This window comes from Alligator mississippiensis, chromosome 4, assembly GCF_030867095.1.
Source record: "Alligator mississippiensis isolate rAllMis1 chromosome 4, rAllMis1, whole genome shotgun sequence".
In the NCBI taxonomy this organism is placed as follows: domain Eukaryota; kingdom Metazoa; phylum Chordata; order Crocodylia; family Alligatoridae; genus Alligator; species Alligator mississippiensis.
The window spans coordinates 60225111-60235329 of record NC_081827.1 but is presented as its reverse complement, the minus strand read 5'-3'; the positions used below and the strand labels follow the sequence as shown (position 1 = coordinate 60235329).

The 10219-nt window shown below is 41.3% G+C and overlaps 1 protein-coding gene across 4 annotated transcripts in view; it reads right to left on the bottom strand.

Moving 5' to 3' along the window:
• Positions 1–1877: 1877 nt before the first annotated feature.
• Positions 1878–10219, bottom strand: part of ANO6 (anoctamin 6) — a 115445-nt gene continuing 107103 nt past the window's right edge. For all 4 annotated transcript variants that reach the window (XM_014601101.3, XM_014601104.3, XM_019492779.2 and 1 more), the window contains 3 exons: positions 9613–9815; positions 9064–9169; positions 1878–5207 (listed from right to left, as the gene is read on the bottom strand). In XM_014601101.3, the coding sequence (XP_014456587.1) occupies positions 5001–5207; positions 9064–9169; positions 9613–9815 (516 nt within the window). In that variant the 3' untranslated portion in view covers positions 1878–5000. The remainder of the gene's footprint in view (positions 5208–9063; positions 9170–9612; positions 9816–10219) is intronic.

Here is a 10219-nt window from a genome sequence, read left to right as displayed (position 1 = left end):
CGCCCTGTGGGAGGGCAGCAAAATATGTATTCATGAATTCATAAAACCTGTATTTAGAGTTCACTTTATTATTATGATAAGAGACTTGCTTTAACACTGTAGATATATCAATAAAACATTGTCCAACTGATCGCTGTCTCTGTCTCACACTCTCTCTCTTTATAGTGGTCTTTTGTTTTATTTGTGGAGAACATGGATTTTGGGGTATTTTAGAGAGTGACTTTGGGATTTTTTTATCAGGGATTTTTCAGTTTTCCAATAGAGAACACCAGATTTCCTGCTAGGGAGGCCAGTGGCAGGACCCTGTCTGCTCAGAGCTGGCACATTGGACCCATCTGGCTGTGGCTGACCTCCTGACCAAATGAGGCCAGGAGGACATGCTTTGACAGTTCAAAGCAGGCCACCACACCGGGAACATCTTCCGGGTGATAGCTGCCCAGATGGCTGCTTAGGGGGCACAAATGGCAGTAGTGTCGCACAAAGGCCAACCGTGCAACCTCAGTGCACTGGCAGCTGGCCCAGAGGAGTAGATGCTTCTACTGGCTCTGCAGTCCCCATCCTAGTCTGGCAGGTGCACAGCAGGTCACAGCCAGGCAGAAGCCCCCACTGCCAGACTGCTGCAGTGGGTAGAGGGTGCAGGGAACTCTCAGGGCTGCTTCAGCAGTCCAGCTGGCACAAGGGGTAGTGTCCCTGGGTACCAAGTGGCTGGGACCCAGAAACTCCTGAGAGCTAGTAGCCCTGAGCTATTTGCCAGGGTGGCTTTTTATACTGCTGGGGCCAGGACAGGGCAACTTTTTATACTGCTGGGGACAGCACAGGTGCTGGCCCCGGGCTCTAGCTCCCCCTGGCTGAAGATCCAGGAGGAGCCTGGCAGGGTTATTTTGCCCCAAGTGGCACAATTTGCTCCACAACAAAGTGCATGTTTGAGCACGTACACTGAGGCAAAAAGCCCCAGCTCAAATTTGCACCGTTTCTATTTGAGCTGCTGCAAGCGCATGTGCTTCCATGGGTGGATGCGCCCAATAATGGCAGTTCAACTACTGGGTGAGGAAAAGGGGACCGGAGTATAAAGTAAAGCATGTAGCAGTTGGTTACAAGTTACTCTTCCTTGTACATGTTAGTTAGTTCAAGTGTGAGTTCTCTCCTCTTTGCTTGTAAATCACAGTCTTTTTGCATATTAGCTCAATGCCAAATGAGTGGAATTTTATTACAGAAGGTGGCCTTGTGAGAACAATAACATAGAGAGAATATAGACATTTTTATAACCATTATTTAAGCCTGCTCAAACTAGGGTTAAAACACCTAAATTAGTACTCTACTGTTATGGGAATACATCAGCACTTAAAAGCGACTGTGAGAAAACAAAAGAAAAAGACTACTGCTGACAAGATCTGTATCTGAAATGGCCAAAGGATCATATTTACCCTTCAGGATTATCCCTCTTGTTAGAATCCTTAAGAGTTTGGGGTTTGAGAGGTATAGCAAAGTTCATGATTGTTTGCTTAGGGAGAACAAAACTTCAGCAAGAGCTGTACTTTTTTTTTTCAATTGTACATGCACGCCTGGGACCTTTGGCTTTAGTGTCAAAGTGAATATGTCACTCTCGCCCATAGGGGGTATATGAGTAACAAGTTGTAATTTATGCTGGCTGGGGCTAGATTTAAGCTTAACTACCTGGATGTAGGGAGACCTGACCCTACTGAAATAGATGGAGATTTAGAAGCTTCACATTTGTAATGAGAATTCAAAATGACTTTAAAAAAGCCTAAAATTTAATGTTTGTAGAAGAACATAATGTTCTTCTTCACCCTTATCACAGAGCTGCTATTGAAAAGGAGGAATCCCATACAGAGTTTAGAAAAGACAGAAGCTGATAATTCTTGATAGCAATGATGCAATTTAATGGTGACAGCTTGAAAAAGAACATTATGCTGAAAAACAAAGTTGACTTTTAAACATGAAACTTGGTAGCATCACTATTATTCGACTTCTGAAAAAAGCAATAGTTTAAGGCACTGAATATATTTTAAAATAAATTTTATTAAAATAATAAATATAAAGGAATTAGTGTTAAAACAGTAATTAAAAACTAAAAAAATCAGCCATTCTTAGAAAAAAAAGAAAGCAAAATATGCATTCCTGTGCATCAAAACATACCAACATATGAAGAACTTCAGGAATAGTGGCACTTTATGAATAATGGCACTGCAATACCTAATGTTGCTCAATGATCATACTGGAACTTTTTCCCCCACCTTAATATTTTATTTTAAAATCTCAGCACAGTCCATGTCTTTCACAGGTAAATGCAGAGTTGGTGTAAACTGCACAGAATGTTAAAGGTACTGTTATTTAAAATGTATTGTTATTGTTATGGTGTTTATAGGCACCATATTTCTCTTCTTGATCTGAAATTCAACATTGTGTGTGAAATAATACCGTGTGTACAGTACCACCAGTACAATGGACCAGGTGCAACTGTGTCCTGAAGGCAGTGCTTATCAGGATTCTACAACTAGATTAGCTGTATCTCCACTTGTTTCTGATATTGGTAAAACTACACTTAAAAAAGAAATGTTTAATGACATTGCAATGTATTAAAAGAAAGACTCTGAATCCTGAGCTACTATGGAAGAGGCTGACTCTTGGATTCAGGAGAATACTGCTAAGTGAAGAGATAATACGTGCCTGTGTGAGCACACAAAAGTGAGGTCCAAGGGACTAAGCATGTCACTGGAAACCTCCTGCTCACTAATATTAGCTCCATCACTGCTGACTTTGTGACTCTAGGCAAGGCACTGTTTGCACTCTGGGCATCTCAGTTTCACTAACTGTCAAAAGGGGCAGTAAGGGCATTTGCATTGGATCAAGTAATTGTCTTTACTCCAGGCTCTGTTGATTTCACTCTTCTCATTTGTACAGCATTTTTCCTCACTCTGCTGTGGAATGGTATTCTAGTTTATCATAGCAAATAGTTTTTGATGATGAGAATGTTTCCTACCTTATCATTACAATGAAGACCACATCTCTGCATTGGGGAAAATGGTGCAATCCCTGTGGCCATGTCCAGATGAGGGTGTCTGTGCGGTATGTGGTGCCACAAACACATCTGTGGTGCCACATACAGCACATTTAGATGTTCTCCAAGCTGCAAGGACATGCTGCCTGTGCGAGCACTGCTCCACTTCCTTTTTCCATGGGTTTTTTTGAACCCTGCATGCACAGGCAGCACTCACCACTCAAAAGTGGAGCTGGGCCACCTGGAGCCATGGTCCAGCTGCTGGTTAGGCTCCACGTAGCAGAATTGCTGCTCCTGCAGCCCCAGGAGACCCCCAGGACCACAGGTAAGGCTGCTGGCCTCAGCCTCCCCTACCTCACCCAGGGTAACTTGCCACACATCGAAGTGTACATGGCATGGGCATTCCCCAGAGACAAGTAGCGGCAGCACAAGGTGCACCACTGCTACTTGTCTCCAGGGAACCAAACATCCATTCTTGTCTGGTTGTGGCCTGTTTGTCCGTGTGGATCTTTCCACAAGTTCTGAGCCTAAGGAAGCTTGAATTTAATCCATCTCTCAACCATTTCCATCTTGACAGCTACTTCAACTCCCTGGTCAGTAGGTGTTTTAAAAAACACATGATACAGCACTGGAGTTGCATTTTTGTGTCAGTAGCTGACACATGATGAGCCTGGAAGGGGGTGAATTATATTAGCAGTACTTTCAATTTTTCTGATTCTTTTTGGTCGTTACCAGGATAAAATACATTTAATTGACATTATCTAGCTTCAGCAAAAGCACACTTCATAATATGTAATATAGTTATGAATGAACTATTTTAGAGTTCTGTCATGCATACGTATTGTATTAAATGTAAAAAATGACAAAACAAGCAAGAATGATCCACCTAACTCAACATACACATGTAACACATTTTAAATTGTATGCTTCCATTTCTGTTTCAGTGAATCCATGCTCCTGTCTAAGTGTACTCATAAAATAGTGTATCATGATAAGTCCAGCCATGTACTCCTTGCACTGTTAAACGTACCAATGAAGTAGATAGTTTTGGCTGTGAAAGTAAAGTAAAATACATCTTTCTGGATATTATTATATATGTGAAAAGAATTTTAAACTCTTACCAGACAGGTGAGAGACCTTCAAGATTACACCAGCTCAAAACAGAACTGCCACAATGAATTAATTAAAGTACATTGATTGTGTAAAGATACATTGCCTGATCTTCACACTCTCAATGCTGCAAAGTCAGTGCATCTCCACTGACTTTTAATAGAATCCCTCTTGCTTTACACAGCTGTTAACAAGAAGAGAATCAGGCTTGTAATGCTTCCTGACACTGTGATCAAATCCATACTTATCACAGTGACTGAAGTAACCTATTATGCACATAATGCCCAGTGTGACTATCAAGCTTCATATAGTATACCACAATGCTTACCATGACAACAAAAGGTTGTGCAATAAGGATCATTTAGTTCTATCATCTTCCTTTTTTCTTCATTTCCTTCCCCTGTTTTTTTTTAGGTTTTCTTCTTAATTTATTTAGATCACAAGTGATTGAATTATTCATTGATCAAAGCTCTCAGTTAATGGCTGATGTGTTATTTCCTTTAATACAAATTATTTGCGTTTTGTTCAAATGAAACAGAAAAAAACCCCAATGCCTGAATGAAGTGGAAGGTATTCTGTTACATTCCAAAATAAACCGACCTCTTCTTAACAATGTGCAAAAAGTCATGATAAAAATTTTGTCTAAAACAACTAGGGGAAAAAATGTCACTTTTTCTTGGTGATAATGTTAGTGAGGCATTATCTTAGTTTCTTAATGTCTTGCTGAAACCAACAAATGCTGTACCTTTAAAAAGATACTAGTTAAAAGGAAACCATATTTGCTAAAAGTAGCTAATCTAAAACTTTTGATTAGTCATTAGTAACATTTGACAGAGCCAATCTAGGTAAGCAATATCAGTGCGCAAAATTCTTATTCAGATTTTGGTCGGAAAGTGGTGTCGGTTACATTCAAGATTTTGTCAGCTATATTTCCCACATTTTTCTTCATAACCCTGATATGATTCTCATGCAAGAGTTTCTGTGTTAGGTATTTCTCTCGTTTGATCTTGCTCTTGGTCTTTTTTGATACATCTGGAATTGCGTATGAAATAATAAACTTCACAAAATATATGATATGCTGGGGAAGGTAAAAATAAAAAGGGTTATTCACAAAGAGTAAGACTATTATTATAAAAAAACACAGAGAAGAAATGTTGCTTTATCTCTTAGGATCAATGAGATTTGTTTTGTACCATAAAATCAGGACATCTGAGTGAAAACAGTAATATAGGCCCCTGGCAGATGTTAACTTAAGGCACAATTATCATGTTAATTTCAGTGTAAATAGCAACCCTGAAAAACATCCAATAAATTAATGGTGCTACAAAATAGAAAACCAGCCACAAAAATAGTCCACAAAATGTGCATTTTTTTTTCTTGTGGCTGGTTTCCATCATGACTTAAATCTAACATGTGGCAGGAAAGTGAGACCCTGGAGCTAGTTCCAGACTCCAGCGTGGTCCTGGGGCTGGGACCAACAATTGTTGGTCCCAGTCCTGGAACCGCACCAGAGCCAGGCATTGTAACACCCAACTCTTAATCCAAAGGTAATCATCCTCTTCCTCCTATTCAATACATGGCAAGAATTAGGCACCTGAGAAGTGATCCCTAGTAAACCTGAATATTAAGCAGGGAGCCACCTTCTGCTAGCCAGTGTCACTTGAACCACACCCTTTTCTGTAGCTCCTGATGAAGAGCAACTGGCATCTCCATCCACCCAGGATCCAGAGCCAAGAATATCTGCCTCAGAACTGAACTCTAAGGTTTGCTCTTACCTCTAAAAACTGAGGTGGCAGTGGTGATGCCCACCCTTTAAGTAGTAGCCCAGGGGTCCTTTAGCCTCCCAAAAATTGGACTCAAATGCCCACCTGAGTCTAAGGGACTTCAAACCCACATCTCCCATATTTCTATAAAGAGCCATAACCAGCTGGCACTTGGCTGTTTTGGGTGATGGGGCACTTCCATCCATCCTTGTTGAAGGTGGGCCACTAGGCAGCAAAGCATTCACACCCACAGTCCTTGCAGCATGGCCTGGAACTCTGCTCTGATCACTAAACTACAGAGGCATGCTCTGCCTAGCCTCTGGTGTCTTTCCTGTACACTGGCACAGCTGCACCTGGAATAGCCTGCAGCCAGGTGGCAGCACAATCTCCAAGGAAGCTAGAGATCCAAGACACAATGTCCTCTGGCAGACAGGTGAGAATGGATCCTGTTTCCTGCATTGTGGCCAAGTGTTTTAAGCCCTAGGATACTATAAAAGGGGAGAACAGCCCTATCCTCTCCTTAAGCTCTTCTATCTTCTAAAAGAAAACAGTAGCATTCTATGGGAAGACCAGTGGTGTGTGTGTGTGTGTGTGTGTGTGTGTGTGTGTGTGTGTGTGTGTGTGTGTGTGTGTGTTGGGAGGAGGGCATTTTGTAAGTGTGTCTTGTCAGTGGATGCTCAATGGGCTTAAATGAAAGGATACCTGGTTTCTGGAACCTCACTGGGCTTGGGCATGAGCTAGGAACCAAGCTGCCCAGCCTTATCAATACTGTTCTGTTTTGTGAATGTCCAGAAGCATAACTTTTAAATCCATTGGGAATACTAAGATCAAGGACTGCAGTGCCTTTGAAGCTGAGACCCCTTCAGCATCTAGGCAGTTGATGACTAGGGGTTTTAAGAATGCAGTTTTTGACTTGGGCATCTGAACACCATCTAAATTCTACTTTTATGCTGCCAGCTTCTTTTTTTAGATTTGGCCCATAATATCTAGGACTACCAATGTGCTAGACACTGTATGTATGTAAAGATGAGGCCATCCCTTCTGCAGAAGAGCTTACAATACCAATGCATGACAAAGCAGTAGTTATATGCAATCTATAGACAGAGACCTGGGAGCACCAAGCTGCAGGGAGCCAGCTATGGCTGGTTTAAATAAACAGTCACAGCAGGCCAGCTATTACAGCCAGGGACATGAGATTTGGGACAGAGACTGGCAAGGGGTGTGCTTTGGGCAGGGGTATGGTTCCAGACTAGGACTTTAAAGAATTTGCCTTTATGGACTGCCTAGGGGACCTGGTGACTGTCTATAAACTCACTAGGGGGGACCAGACGGGTTTGGGGGAGACCTTGTTTCCCCTAGCGCCCCCCGGGATAACAAGAAATAATGGCCACAAGTTGTTGGAGAGTAGGTTCAGATTAGACATCTGTAAGAACTACTTCACAGTTAGGGCGGCTAGGATCTGGAACCAACTTCCAAGGGAAGTGGTGCTGGCTCCTACCCTGGGGGTTTTTAAGAAGAGGCTTGATGCCTACCTGGCATTTGAGCCCAGTTTTCCTCCTGCCCAGGCAGGGGGTCGGATTTAAAGATCTACAAGGTCCCTTCTGACCCTACTTCTATGATTCTATGACTGCTGTATTTGCAGGAAGGGAGGCAAAGCCTAAGTAGTTTGACTGGGGAAAAAGTCAGGATCCAGAAAATCATACAAATTCTGAGAGTCAGACCCCCCATAGCTACAGTCAGACTGTGGATTCTTTAATGTCTGCAAACCCACCACCCAAAACCTCTATTTTTACTTACAAGTGCTTCACTGATACTCATGGTTACTGTGGGTCATGTTATAGTGGCTTAGAAATCCCAAGTTCTACTTTCAGGGCCTGTTTCCCAGTGAGACCTTTTCATGGTACTCTGGCGGTGTAAGAGGATTTCAAAATGTGTCCTCAGTGCAGAAAGCCTCCCTGGTCTGTATGAAAGTGATGGAAGGGCTTTGCATTGACCCTGGTTCAGAAAATGACCAAGATACATAATTATCTATGACTATTTGTTGGTTTCCAAGCTTAGTGAGGGACACAGAAAAGACTACATTAGTAAAACAGATTTTAGGTCACTTTTGGGCCAGCCAACTCTACTTAATCATACTCTATTTCCATTCCCAAAGAAGGGAAAGAATAACTTGGAACTGGACCCACCAAACCAGTATTGACACAGAAGACAGGATTTGCTCCCTTGCAGAATGGACAGCGCAGCCTCTCAGAAATCTGAGATCCACCAAGTTCTTCAGAAGCACCTGCATATAGGCCAAAGGCTGCTGTACAGCCCTCTAGGCTCCCATTTCCCACCCAGCAACTTAATTCTTCTTAGGGGCCATCCAGCTTTGCAGCTACTTTCAACATCTCTTCAAAATCCCACAGGAGAGAGAAGTTGCTGCTAGTCTGATCGCAGTGAGGTGCAGTCAGCACTGCCAAGTGCTATTAAATTTCTGGCCCTCAGGATTATGGAGAAGGGCTTGAAAATGTGAAAACTAAGGTCTCAACAATCAGAAAGCAAATAATATATCCCAGACATATGCTGTTTCAAAACAGCTCACATTTCTAAATTCAATTGCACAGATTTGCAAGGACTGAGCTCAAGATTTCTGTACACCTGGGGTTGGCAACATTAGGGTATCTAGAGGACCGCAGAGCTGCTCTGTGGCTTTTCTCCCCAGCTTAACTCCTAGCATGGCAGAGCCCAGAATAGCATAGAATACAGCAGAGCAGCTGTTGTGCCTCCAGCACAAGTTTAGCACTAGATTTGAGCTTTTTATCATCCACCATATGGACTACAACAATGTGGCCATATTGTTGCTTACCTTAATAAAATCATTTAAAACTAATGCCAAGTTAGCATGTTTGGGTGGGGTGGGGATCCACAGGCACAAAGGCATGCACACAAGTTGCTTTAACAGACTCTTCCAATATTTTAAGATCCCTAAGTAAGGATCTGCTAAATACATAGATTCAGATCTTCAGTTAGGGTAAACTGGTATTGTTTCATTACTATGCTGATGCAAACCCACCACAATACATTTTGTTAGCAAAGCAAACAAACTGATCACTTTGCAAAATAATTCATTTCAGTTTGTAGTTTTTGCTTGTGGGGAAGACACAAAAATTCAAAGCTCTGTGGACTGACCTCCATGACAATGATGAAAGCTAGTTTCGCTGCAATCACATGCCAGTAGTATGTGTTGTGTTCATACTGATGTTCATGCCCAGGAGGATAGCGGAAATCACGGTATCTGTGGACGATTTAAAAACACCAGACCATTTCAACAAGCTCTGCAGTAATACACTATGGCCAGGGGATGGAGCAAAACATGTCATGGTTTAATGCAGTCTGGAGTAGTAAGCTCTAAGCTGTAAACTGTATGGAACTAACATGATAGATAAAATGTGCAACTACAAAATAAGCTAAACTTGTTGAAATTAATTTTCCTCCATTACATAATAAATACAACACAACAAAGACAGTGTTAAAACAATGTATTCATTAGTAGTAGAAATCAAATGGAGCAAGGATTAATAAAAAGTGATGTGAATAATACTGTTGTTTAATTTCACTTTTGACTGTTTCTGAGGTGAGCTGTATATAAACGTGACTAAATTAGATTTCTATAATCCAGATGAGGATGTTTTCTGAATTATTCTTATGAAATGGAAGGAAAACTTATTTGACACTTGCCTGCATGTTGTTTGGTTATCAAACCAAGAAAGTGGAACAGGCTTGCTTTCCTTTCTGAAGTCTGATACAGCAAAGACAGAAAGTGTATTGTTTATGTAGCCTTTCATGGTATAGTCGCTGTGATTCCCATAGGGAGGGACTGAAAAGGACCAGTAATAAACCAAACGAGGTATCATGTCAGATGTAAAAGCAATTATCATTGCCTGCATTTTAGATGAAGAAGACAAAAAGAAAACTGTATTTAACAAACTGCATTAATAGTTTTCTTATACAATTTGCATTTCAACAGATTTGCATTATTTTATTAAAAACGGAATGTATGCACTTTTCAATTCAATAGTTCTTCCTGAAAAACAAATATGCAGTCACTCAGAGGCATAAAACAATCTTCTTCTGGAATGTACACTGTGTATAGCTTCTAAATTATACCAGCTCTGTTGGACCCCTTTAGAAAGTTGTGCAGTTAATGATTTTTTCTTATGGCTACTCAGAGCAGTTCAGCAACCAAACTAAACACGCAGCACTTTATAGTCTGCTACAGTAAACATGGTTACTCTGAGACCTACTTACCACATATTTTAAACAACTGCTGATTGATGAATTGTGA